This window comes from Platalea leucorodia, assembly GCF_965183815.1.
Source record: "Platalea leucorodia genome assembly, chromosome: 5".
In the NCBI taxonomy this organism is placed as follows: Eukaryota; Metazoa; Chordata; class Aves; order Pelecaniformes; family Threskiornithidae; genus Platalea; species Platalea leucorodia.
Genome location: NC_138827.1, coordinates 78,280,219 through 78,293,753, shown reverse-complemented (window position 1 = coordinate 78,293,753; position 13,535 = coordinate 78,280,219). Strand labels below are relative to the sequence as shown.

Below are 13,535 nucleotides of genomic sequence, written 5' to 3'. Positions count from 1 at the left end.
TGATTTACCAGGAAGAGAAAAGTAACCAGGCAGAGCTTTCACAGGTCTTTACCATTAAAAAAAAGTCCATTTTACTAAGGTCTACTGTCTACCTTACAATTCAAGCATACAAGTCACAAAGGAAGACAAGCAAAAAGGTCCAAGATCAGCAGGACTCACAGACATGATGCCCCACAGCACTTCCCTGAAGAGATTCCCTGGTGACTGTAGTTCCTACGTGCAGCCTTTGTCTCAAGGGAAGCATTAATTTGTGCCTTTCCACTCTGTTCAGCCACCCCTTTCCATGAAACAAAGGAATTTAATGCCTTTGAAACCTCTATTGTTGTTGACAAACTCAGCTGAGACCGGTCAAATGTAACAGCTGTTACTGAGAACAGAACTGGCGGAGCAACACGACTTCAAGAACCTGGTGTTTTCTCTGTGTGTGTTCATAAAGAAAGGATTAAAAAACTCAAAGAATGACAGGAAGTGTAAGTTACAAACATAAGATGACAAAGTCATTTTGACAGGTGAAATACAGATGAAGTAATAGGAGACTGAAGGAAGAGGAAAAGAGAAGGATGAGAAACTGAAGCTGGGTAAAGACAGATTAATAATGCAGATTTTAAAGTTTTCTTTAATGAATTTAAATTGCATTTCTAGATTTGAGGGTTTTATTTACTGTCTCCCTTGATTTGAGAATAATCTGACATTTTCTGTTTTCAAACACATACCAACTTCCTCTAGTTAAAAAATTAGTAAGAGCAGCTCTTTTACCCAACACTAACTGCAGCTACCACCCATTACAGTTACATGATAACTATTAAGAGTTTTATTTAAAACACACTTCAGTTATGTCTCTTTGCAATCACAAAAGTGCTGACTTCTTCCTTAGCACAGGCGGAACAGAGTATGATATGAAACCCTCAAAGCATCCAGAGAGGTACACTCGAAAACTGGGCAAGAACATCTCCATTATGAGAAGCCGAGCAAAGCTGTTTCCAAAGACAGTCATGCAAGAAAGTAAGCAAGAGAATAGCTCAGGACTAGGGCAGGACAGCATCACAACACTCCTCATTTTCATCATCTCATACCAATGCAAAATTTAGCCATAGGCCGAACTTCGAATTCGCTATGGACAGGATTTTTGCTTGCCCCTTTCGTGAAGATGAATTAAAAGGTGAAAGACTGTGCGGATGCCATTTGAAACTGTAGGCATAAGCTGCACTGTTCCTCTAAGCAGGGGCAACCTTTTGTAAAAGAAAAATCACTGCCCACATGTACCCAAGGCTGGGCTGACACATGTCAGATAAAGACCTTGAATGAAGCATACCTGTTTCTCTTTCTGGGTTTACATGAAAGCCTTCAAATAATCCAAAAATAGCTATTTTTTCTGGCTTTGACCAATCATGGAATAACATACTTTTCAAGCCAGATGAAGACTAGCTTTTCACCAACAGAAGCTACCAAAGAAGTGCTTTTTAACACTGCATCATGAAGATGAACATTTTGGAGAGGGATGCTCACTTTCAGTTCCTATTCACTTCCAAACACGAGGTAGGGCCAACAAATTTCATTGCACTTCAAGGCCGATAAAATAAAACACCAGCACTGATATGACAACGTTTTTCTTACTAGTTGCTATCTAAAAAGCCATGGGAGAAAACTATTTTTTACAACTTAATTGTTAAGCATAAATAGTCTATTTCCACACTGATACACTGCTGTAATAGTTAGAGAATGTGCTTTATATACCACCTGAAATACTTATAGAAGATTAATGAAATAAAGAAAAATTATTAACTAGACTACTGGCAAAGTGTAGCAGACTCAAAAGTCAAGTGGCAGTAAAATAATCATTTACAAAAATATACTTTGAAGTTGGTAATTATTACACATTTCTAATTTACAAAGAAACACCACTACTACCCTGTGATAATTGAGCTCATTTAAGCAGCTTTGCACAACAACGTTCTAAAATGAATTTCAACTAGCAGTCTTTATTTAACATGCACTAAAAGACACAAACTGCAACAACACCAAGAAAATACATTCACTTGGTGGCAAGAGGAATACTAGTATCAACATCAGACTAGAACTGAAGAGCAAGAATAATTCAGAAGTGACTGCTGGACTTTGAATTACAACTAAACACTGATGTAAGTTTGATGAAGCATTGGCAATTCTCATATAAAGCTGTGTCAGCAAGAAAATAACAGTTAAATTTAAAAAGTTGCAGTTACCTTTCTCAGTGAGATCTTACACTGTCAATACAGCAAATAATCCGTTCTAATTTTTCAACTCATAATAATAATTACTTTAAAATACACATAAAAATAGTAGTAGTGCTTTGTACTATACATGTGGGAGATCAGTAACAAAACCCAACAATACAAAAATTTCAATTCAATACAGAGAGTACTTAATGACCTACTCTTATAGGTCATATACTTATACTTACATATTCAGGTTTTAATTTCTTGTCTCCTCCTCTTACAGCTACTTTTTCAAGCTTGTCTATACTCTGCATGATCAGCTCCTCATCTTTAAGTCTAAGTTCCTCATGTATTATTTCAATGTCACGAACAGGATCTACACTTCCTTCAACATGAGTGATATCATCATCTTCAAATGCTCCTAAAACAAAAGAACACTTAAATTACATATTTAGCTAAAAAGACAAGAAGTATCTATTTACAACATACTATTAAGAGTCACAAGAGTTTGAGATAAAAAAAAAAAAAATAAAGTCAGTAGGTCTGTCATACTGCCCGTATACAAGTGTCACCTGTAATATTTTATATCATACTGTTTTACTCTGTTAATTTATGTATCAACTCCAGAATGCAAAGCTTTATACTGATACAAACGAAGCACAGCGCTTTACCATTTCAGGCGAGCACTTAACACATCTTTAAGAGTTTCTTCTAAATAGGAACACTGTATTTAACAGTATCTAACCCAGCAGTAGCAAACATAGTAGCTAAATTGAACATTGCAGAACATTTTAATACACGCAGTAATGACTAAAAGACTCACGGAAAGAAAACCTTACAAATCACCCTGGCAGCCCTCACTGGCTGACCAATTTCATGCATTAAGAAAAAAAGAAGTTCTAGACAAAGAATTCTGAAGTTCTGAACGACTCTTAGTGTTTCCAAGGGAAACGGGGCTTAGAAAAAAAGGCCTGAAATCATCTGGCAGACCTCGTCCCTGTTTCAATCTACTTTATCACTGTGGTTCTGACGGTGATTAGATAATGAACCACTCAGACACACAATTTACACAGCAGCTAATTTCATCGGCCTGATTTGAGGGTATGGTTTTTAGGGGGCCATCAAAGAAGCAGATGAAGGTGCATTTGTCATATATGAGTGACAACCATTCACACTATCTGAACAAAATGGTGCTGGCCCTTATTAGAAACACATGCTATTATCACATATTTAAAGTGCAGTTGAAGCCATAATTTCAAATTGCCAACTGGAAACATAAGGGTAAAACAACCAGATATTACTGAAGCATGTGTGCTGACTTCATGCCCTTCTGAAGACAATCTGGCAACATAATTCAACTAGGATTTAAATTATCAGATAAGCAGCATCACCAAAAAAAAACCCCTCACCCTCCCCAAAATCAATACATATTTTAAAAATAAAAATATTAACAACTGAAAACAATTTATTACTTATTCTTGGATCAATTTGCAGAGTATTTGCATGCCTATCCTGTAACATTAAAGATATGCCTGAGAAATCAACCATGAAAATAATTTTATTTTAATATTACCAAAAGGAAAATCAACTGATTTTTTTACATGGGGGAAAAAAACCCAAGGTGTTTCTTGTACTAAATATAAGACAGAAAACAGGGTAAACTACAAACAAATCCTTAACTGATATACAGAAAGTTGGGGTTCTTTGTTGTCATGCTCATCTTAAACTTCATCTTTTCTTTTAACTTGCTGAAAACAGTGGTTTTAGCCATAAAGATTTAACATCAAAACACAGAGTACACAGGTTTAAAATGTTGTTGACAGTCAAATATCAAAATAATTTTCACATAAACTTATGAAAAATCCTTAAAACCGTGGTTACCAGAAGTTCTCTCCTCTTCCATCAGCTGTCTCTCTCCAAAGATCATCAATGAGCTCCACTGGTACAAGGAAAATCACCTCGGCAATAGATCCAACTCTGATGCTGGCCCTGACAGGAGAACAGGCTGCTCTGCCAAATGGGAACTCACTACACTAACCCATACCAATGCCAGGCAATTAAGGAAGAGATACTGTAGCCTTTACCTTCCATAAATCCGTATCTGTGCACCTGACTCAATGGGACACGGGCTGTTTGGAAGAACAAATACTAGAAAAGATAATTTAACAGCTCTGTTCTGATCTACAAGGAAAATACTGAATAAAAAGGGGGAAAAAAAGTAGGAAGATGTCACCATACAGATCAAAGAAAAGTCTACCTGCCCAGCCTTCTGAACAGATGAGTAGTATTTATGCAGCTAAAAGTAAGAAGTTTACCTTTCTTCCTTGCATCAAGAAAAGAGTGTCTGTTACCATCTAAATAATACAGTTTCAAGTTGTTTACATCTTCCTGCTGCATTTGGTGTCCATGGGTTTAAAAAACAACAAAACCCCCACACTGTTAAAGCCAGGAGAAAAGCTCCATGACTATAAAGGTCTCGCATTTAGAGCATAAAAATAAAAAGTAAAGTAAACAGCTTTTTTTGGTCTTAAGGAAGAATGAAGTTTTTCTGGAAAAGCAAGTGTAAGATGAATTAGTCAGTAATAACAAAACACAGCTTATATATTAGTTATATTTCTCCATTTTCCTCAACAACAGTAAAATACTTCTCCAGCAATTATCTTCACTTCTTCACATCTCCCTATTCCTTTTCACAAAAAAATCCAGTTCTTTATTCATCCAAGATCAATTAATTCAGTGTAATTCCACCCCTATAAAACTGAATCTATACATTTCACCTTCACTCTCTTCTCAGTCCACTAAATGCTTTAACCCACGGACACTTCAACATTTTGCCAGAGATTTCTTCAAGTCTCCTCCTCTCGTCAGCCGTCCTCATGCCTGTGTCATGCAGCTCATTTAGGCAACATTGATGACAGGAGACCCACGTCTGGCAACAGGCGGTCACTTGGTCAGGTAAGGAGCCCCTCTACTGAGCTGATCGTTTCCCATTCAAGGCCACAATTTAGACTTCTCCTCACTAGGTTGCTTGACTCTTCTCATGGAGGTAATGAACACTAGCTGCATATTCCATTAAGATGTTTGATTTTGAACTTAAATTTTGAATTCTACATTTAGAGGAAAAGTGCATTTTCCTAACTTGGAAAGGAGAAAACCTACCAACAAATCACATTGAGCATTGTAGGGAATTCAATTCTGGTCTGCAGAGCTGAATGCAGACTTAGCAAGCAAGAACTGGTGGTAATCTTAAGAATTATGCTCTGTGCAAGAGACTGAGATCTCTTGGAAAAAGTACAACTGTGAGAAATTAACAAAGTTAAACTATTAGAATAACCTTTTACCCAGTACCTGGTTTAAAAAACAGTCTATATAAAAATGTAAAGTAGTAGGAAAAATGGAGTTGTAAAACTGATTCAAGAAATAGGACATACCAGAAAATGTGTATATTATTTGCAACTTAAAAAGATGAAAATAAGAGCATTAATCTATAATCTAAAATAAGAATATTAATCTACAAATCTTACCTGATATAGATTGTTAACAGTATATTGCTATTTATTAATATGTCTCTCTGCCTTTGCTTTATTAGTGAGTGAAATTCCTCTGTCAAGCAAGGCCTTTAACTCTCTTTTGTTAGGGAAAATATAACCCCTCCTTCCCTCCAGCATAAACAGAAAGCTCAAAGGCTCTATTTTAAAATATAATGAAGAGGGAACTAAGAATGACATCACTGTCCAATTAAAGATAGTGCAACACCTGTACAATGAACAAGATGCACAGGGTGGACACAGGCCATGAACCTTGAGTAAGCGGTAGTATAAGTAGTTGATATCGAGCACTATGTAGAAAAGCAGCCTGTTGAAAATAAAAAGGACCCACTAAAATATGCTGAACTGGAAGAAGCAGGGAGGATGGGAGGTAAGTCTTGAGATGCAAGAGGACAGCAAATGGACGAGACTTTCAGTTTTCTGAAGGAACGGGTAACATTATCTTCGGTATCACACAGAAAAACAATACCAGTTAGTTTATGGACACGCAGCTCTCTGAAGGTGGCAAATGAAAAATAAACATTGACAAAGAAATGCTGGTATTGGCTTGGCTGATAGTAATCACTGATGACAATAGAATCAGTGAGTAAAAATAATGAGGAGAGGGAGGAAAGGACATCTGGTAGTCTTATTTTGATCTCAAGCTGATTACTAGCTCCAGAGAGTTTGGCAGAAAAAAAATGAGGGAGGAAAGGTTCCCCGAAATAATCCTAACAGGGCATCCAGGTAAGGAAGAAAAGGACTAGAATGGGATAGTTGCAGAACAGAGAGTGCAAACACGGTCACCTGTCGGAGGTAAACCCCATTCTGATTATGAGCTGTGTTTAAATATGGTGAACCTCAAACACATGTGTCTGTCTTCTTATTGACATAATGAGGGTTCAACATCTGTAAATACGAGGGACCTTTCCAAGGTTAGAAGCTTGTTTACACACTATCCTCTGCAGCCTACTCACACCTGCCAGGCTACTGGCTGCTGAGCTCTGTGGTCTAGCTTCCAAAGTTTTCATTAAAAAACCCAATTTTTTTCAAACTTGTGCTAAAAAATTTGTCTTAAAAAAAAAAAAAAAGATGTTGTGATATTCTGGAATCTCATAAAACAATAAACTGATCTAACTATGACACCTTATTTATTCCTTTATTATTTCCAGAAAAAAATAGTATAATTAAAAAATATATTTAATATGAACTTCTTCAAAACTGGCCATACCCCTTCATTCTCAAGACAGTATGACCTACAGACAACGACCTTCTCCAATTAATATAATGAAAATCCGTTGTTCTTCCCATGTCTTCATCAACTGCCATTTGCTTTTAGAACAGAAGGACTCGGCATTTCTCAAACATTACCCCAAACCACAGCACCTTCCTTTTGCCTACTGCCTGAAGTTACACCGTCTGTGCTCCAAAACTGCCCTCCTCCTGCTACAGGAAACTATAGCATAGTTTCTTACTACTGTAAGAGAAAAAAGGAATCAGTTTACCATATGGGGAGGAAAAAATATATACATAAAACAGACTTACTCAAGAATCTCCCCAAAGAAGCATCTGTTTGTCAACAACTAAGCTAAGCATACAGCAAGGGAAACCCTAATCAGTTATTATTTACAAAAACTGATTACGACTTCTCTGGTGTCTCACGTATCCCACCAGAGGTAAAATATATTTTTATCAGAAGTTAGTCAAAATGAAGTTGAATGGAATCCACCTCTTTAAGTATCCTAGCTACAAGCCTTTTTTCAAATAATCTCCCAGAAAATGCTGATGGATTTGCACTCTAGCTTGAAAGATATACCCCTGCCACTTCCTTTAGTGTACAAGAACAAAGATTACAGAGTTAGAAACATCAAGCTTGCTGTAAGTAAACAAATATGCTGTGGTAAATTCCCATAATGTTTTAGGGGCATGCAGATATTGCTATTAAAACAAGGCAAGTATTTAGATAGGAAAATAGTAAAGCATAACACAGCAGCAGAATTCATTTTGCCATCTAACAGCACCAAAAGTAATGACTTAACCTGAAATTACTAGAAATGAGGAGCGTGGAAATGATCACTGCCACATCCAGCTCCCTCTTCTGTTGCCAGTGGGCCCAAACCTAAAGGATTCTTCAGTTTCAGGGAAGGATTTATCTTCGCTGAGCACTTTATCTGGGCTGTTTGGGTCCAAGTGTGGTGGGCCCAAAAATATTTTAAAAGCAGCATTAAAGAAGTAATGTGGCGATAGCTGGTTCTGCACTTCACTTTCAAGTGATGCTAGATAAAAATGAGCCAGAAAACGGAATGGCTAGCTGGAGAAAATGTGAAACCTGACTCTGGTTTTTCCCTGAGGAAGAGCTATTTGTCAGGTCTTGATGGCAGCCAGGACACACAGACTACATCTTTTCTTCACATGCAAAAGTAATAGCAGATAAATATGTATACAGCACAGCAGTAACAAATGCCACATTTTAAACAGTATCATCTAATGGCATGCACGTTTCTTTCCATTTCTTTCAAGAATCAGCTTCAAAATTCTTTGACAAAATTTAACTCTCAGCCTCCAGAGATTTTTGCATTGCTTATGTTATACCTGTCAAGATCTGATGACTGTATGTTATGTATTCATCTGAACAGAACCACTACACTTAGTTACAGGCTATCATCAACCAATTCATTCTCTTGCTAAAATCAAGTCATCCAATTACTCCTTGACTAATCAAGGCTGTTTTGGCTTTTTCTTTTTTCAAAAGGTACTCAACAGCATAAACAGTTCACTTACAAGAAATGGAAAGGGGCTAATCAGCAGAATTATTGTTTTGCTGCCACAATTTGCAGTATTTAAATGTAGTTGCTGATTGGACTGAAAGTTTTACGATATAGCGTATAAAACTAGTTTGACACAAAAACGAAGCTGCCTATAGCCTAAACTTTATTGTTTCTGGCTGCTCCTAGCTGCCACCGAGATGCTAAAAAACAAAGCAAAATAATACTACTAGACTTATCTTATTCTGCTCCTAATTGCAATTATGGAAATGAATTAATATCTTCAAGATTAATTTTATTTGATATATCACTTGCTTCATTTCTTCAATTATCCTTATCCTTAAAGTAAAATGAAACAAAATATTTGGCTAATATTAAGCTCCACATAACAGCATTTCAGCATCTTGTATTCATTTACAAAAGGTAATCAACTGCGTTGGTATATGTTATGCTGTAATTAAGAGGGATATTTACAATTTGATCAGAATCTGAACTGCACCACAAGCTGAAACTCCCATCGGTATTTAGGGTAATGACCAGCCTTTCCTGTCAATAAGCTATAAGAGAATGTTTAATAACACCACCAAAAACCAGACCTAGAGAATAATTGATACTTGCACTTCCTCTCCAGCATACATTCAACAACTATTATCAGAAAGAGCTGCTCGTCACAGGCTGATATGGCACATCACAATGCACGTACATACCCTGTTATAAGCCCTGAAATAAAGGAGCAATAATATCTATCTGGCCACTTACCGGGGTGGGAATGGGGGAGAGAACAAAAAGAAATAAAATAGGGTAACTTGGGTGGGGGGGCTAGAAGCAGGGTATTTCTTGGAGCTATCAAAAGAAACAAGACTACAAGTGTCAAAAATCATTAAATTATAAATAATATCTGTACTTAGACTAGCTTGACATGCTATCATCAGTATTATAAAGATTTAAACGGTAAAAGATACTGCTATTTCTGACTGAGGTACAAGTACATTTAATAGTATAGAATGTATTAAACTTTGATGATGGTACATTTTACTATGCATACTCATGATTAGAAGGGCAAAAGAATACTGTCTGAGGCAACATTTTACAGCTTCTTAAACGTAGCACACGTTAACAAAGAACCAACAAATAAAGTAGGTTTAGCATGTTTTCCCTTGCAAGCTAATTTCAAGTGAAATTAATCACCTGTAACACAAACCTAATATTCTTTAAGCAGAGTAATTTTCAGTTGAAGAAGGTGCACCTGCCTACATCTTCAACATAAGTAAAATCAAGTACAAAAAACATTAAATAAAATGGTGTAGTAAACCCTGACTTCTGAAGAAAGAATTTTTTCAGACATCTTTTGTGGCTTTGTTTTGCGCTACAGCCCTTTAAGTTTTGTCTTCATAAAGCCCTAACTAGTTGTAATCACTCGCAGTCTAATTGTGGACATTTATCTGCTTTTCTTATGCATAGAACATAGCTATTAAAGCTGAATGGTGATGGTGTGAAGTATAGGTTAAATTGGGTGAAATTAAAGCAAATTACTCTGGGATGTGGAACTCTGAAAATAGAAACCGCCAATGATTTGCAACCCTCTTGATGATCAGCTTCACAGAACCCTAAATGACAAGAAAACTTACATATTTTAAAGTTAACTAGATTTTTTTTAAATAATATGTATAAATTTATTTAAAATGCAAGCAGTCACTGTGGCAATAATTATTTTGTTTTACCTGCATCGTAGAAATATAAGAAAAGGTTTTAATTCCCATTAAAAACACTTGTTTTTAGTCTCAAGTTTAGCTGATTTTCGCAACAGAAAAACAGTTCAGAATATTAGTTGCAGCATTAGTTACTTTGAACACAACATTACAGTTTATGTGTACCATATGGCTATACAGACACAGGATGGTAAAAGCAGCTGCTTTGGGCTCTCTTGACTGGTGCAGTATTAGGACTCAAATTCATTACTCACCTATATAAAAGATAAGCAGCTACATTTACCCTGCTGAGCCCTAATACCGCGCCAGTCAAGAGAGTGCAAATCAAGCACCCCTCCCCAAAAGTCTGAAATAGTGGCTGAATGGCAGTCCTTTCCATATCAAATCTATTGGGAGTATTTGACAAAAAAGGGCAAGTCTATTTCTGCACTGGCAGACACACAATGAGAGCATGTAGCAGCAATACAGGATTTTAAATGACTGTAGTATCAACTTCTTGAGCATACAAAGAATTTACATTTGCATAAAAGTACTCGTCAAGCAAGTACTGCACAAGGTCAGAGATGAGAATTATAACCTCCCCGGGAAACACTGAGGAAAAGCAATTCACTTCAGGACACGTAAGTCAGCACAAGAAACCACAACTCTGTTCCTGGTGGAAGCAGTTTTAACAGAGAAAAGCTGTTACCAGGACAGTCGCTCCAGTGAGCTTATCTGTAAAATCCTGTTCCAGAGCCCTTACCCTTGAGTCTGTCTGACAAATATTAGTGATTTATTTCAGATGTAAAATGTGTTTACTTGCCATTGCTCTTTCATCCTAGCACCACTGGGATGTAGTCAACACTCCGCAGGCAAAACCTTCTACCTGCTGAGATTTGCTATCAAGTTGGTCACACTGGGTAAAGGACATTATTTGACTGCTGAAGGAATAAATCTTTGAGCCCTTCATGCCTCCGATTGCAGAGGGCTCACTCTGACTGCCCTTGATCATACATTTGAAATACTATCACTGCACTGCCCACCAAATAGCGCTTGGGACAAACTCCTTGGTTACTCTTCTTGCAACACGCTTTACCCAGGATCACAGCACATGGTAATTCGCAGGGACTCACTATCAGAAGACACTAGGAAGGGCAGCACTCAATGTAAAACTTTTTGAGATGGCTGACATACCACATAAATGGTTTAAAATAAGAATTCCCTAGGAAAAACTAGCCTCACTGTTCAGATTTTTCCAAAATACAACTGTGTTAATTCGAAGAAGGGGCATTTGGAACCTAGCCCAGACCACTGCAAAATGTCCAAAAGACAAAAAGGCTGAAGAATGCAAACGTTCGCTTCAGAGACAAGGGCTCTTGTCAACCTGAGCTCAGTCACGCTCTGCTTTATGTTACTTTCTGTTCTAATGACTGAAAGCCTTCCTTTGTGAGTTTAAGTCCTGAAAATAGAAGCAAACAGGAACAAGGGAGAGTCTCCACAATATCATGCTCCCTGGTAAGCGCTCCCATGGTAGCACCACCTGCATAAAGGACAATGCACACAGGAAGGTCTGGCCACAAACATTGGTGGATAACTTTTAACGTGCCTCTGTGTACCACACATCCAGGCTGTTCACAGAAGATGATAGCCCTACTCCAAAGTAGACTGGAACTTATGTATTTGCAATCTGATGGTGTCTACACTGTACAAAAACATGGTTCCTAAGCAGAAACCACTTGGAAAGTAGAAATATGCCTATAGGTATAACTGTGTATTCATATTCCTTCCATCATCACCATCTCCGTAGTGCATTTTACCCCTTCTTTCTGAAGGTCAGTCATCAAGATCTTCTCTTTCGGAATACTCAGTGCCAAGCTCTACGGTGTCAGTTTTAACCGGAATCTCCAAGAGTCACCATAACAAAATAGAATTGCTAACAATAACTGTTTTTAAGACAATGTATTTACACAGATCATGAATAGCAACTAGCAGCCATCAGCAGAAACGCACAGGGCAGTTCTATCTGGCCTCAAACGACCAGATACCCAGGAAATATTTTAATTATTCATGGACAGTTTATCTGGGTCACAGATTGACTACGCCAAAGATGCAGAAATGTAAGAAAAAACACATTTGAGCCCTCAAGTTTTTATTGGGTCTGGCACAGCACTGCACAGTGGTTACCATGGCTGTACTCCTACTGAACCACTTTGGATACCTAATGCTGCAACGAAGTCCAAGCCACTGAACTCTGCCGAGCCCACCTTGGTTCCTGTACAGAGCCAGCTCAACTCTCTGTTCTGCATTCTTCAACACCTTGTAGGGTTATTAGTCTTTGTAAAATAATGAACAGAGAATGAACAGTTCAGTTCAGCACAGAATGCAAAACTACAACCCTCCTGGAACACACAACAAAGGGCTTAAAATTGTTGCAGTGAGGCAACTTCTCTTCAAAGACATTTAAAGCAATGTCTTAAGCTATATAAATACCTAGACAAAACTCACTAATGACAAGTTTTCAGCTTCAAGAGGTTAGTTATCTAAGCTGTTCCCAAATATGCCGAAACTTAAAAATTATATTGTTGTTACGATAAAACAAGAGCACTACAAAACCGTCAGGCTTCTTCTTGCAGTGCCTTACAAAAATGCTATAAAAATGGACTATGGAATTTGGCAGAGTGGGGAAAAAAAAAAGTTATGTTTACAGATCAGTTATTGTTTACAAAAAGAGTAACAGAGTTTATTTAGAAGAAGGGTATTTATAAGGAGTTGTAAACTCAGCTCATCACATGTTAACAAAGAACCTTATTCTCCACATCTGAATGTTTCTCCTTTGAGCATCTATTTCATTGCACAATGGAGGCGACGAGTAGTAAACACACTTGAGGAAAGACCAGCCAACGTATAACAAAAATGAGAGTTGATGAAGACTTAAACCAGCAAAAATTATTTGATAAGTGCTATTATGTACGTATATGGCCTACATAAGTTTGTAATGAAGTGCTGTGTTGCTAAGTGAATAAAATATCTTTAAAAGCAAAAGCAAAAAGCCTCTCAGTAAATTTACCTCATAAAAATGTGCCTCATCATACAACCTTCCCTCTGGATATTATGGTCCACATTCATAACATAATACATAAACTTAATGCAAGAGTAGCTATCAAGTTCATCCAGATATATCCTTTGCAAATCAATTCAAATTTTATAAGAGTGCTGCCTATCTGGTTTCTATTAATAGAAATCCTGTTGATAATAATAAAAATCAAATAATTAGCTGATTAAAAGACAGTTTGTTCTTCACACATGATTTTTCACATGCAATGACTACTTTACAACAAATTAAAGATGATGTCACAGTTG

The 13,535-nt window shown here is 37.1% G+C and overlaps 1 protein-coding gene across 3 annotated transcripts in view; it reads right to left on the bottom strand.

Annotated features, from left to right (window-relative positions):
• The window catches only part of OLA1 (Obg like ATPase 1), a 103,160-nt gene that overhangs the window by 50,965 nt on the left and 38,660 nt on the right, over positions 1–13,535 (bottom strand). For all 3 annotated transcript variants that reach the window (XM_082313759.1, XM_082313758.1, XM_082313760.1), the window contains one exon: positions 2,441–2,616. In XM_082313759.1, coding sequence (XP_082169885.1) covers positions 2,441–2,616 — 176 coding nt within the window. The remainder of the gene's footprint in view (positions 1–2,440; positions 2,617–13,535) is intronic.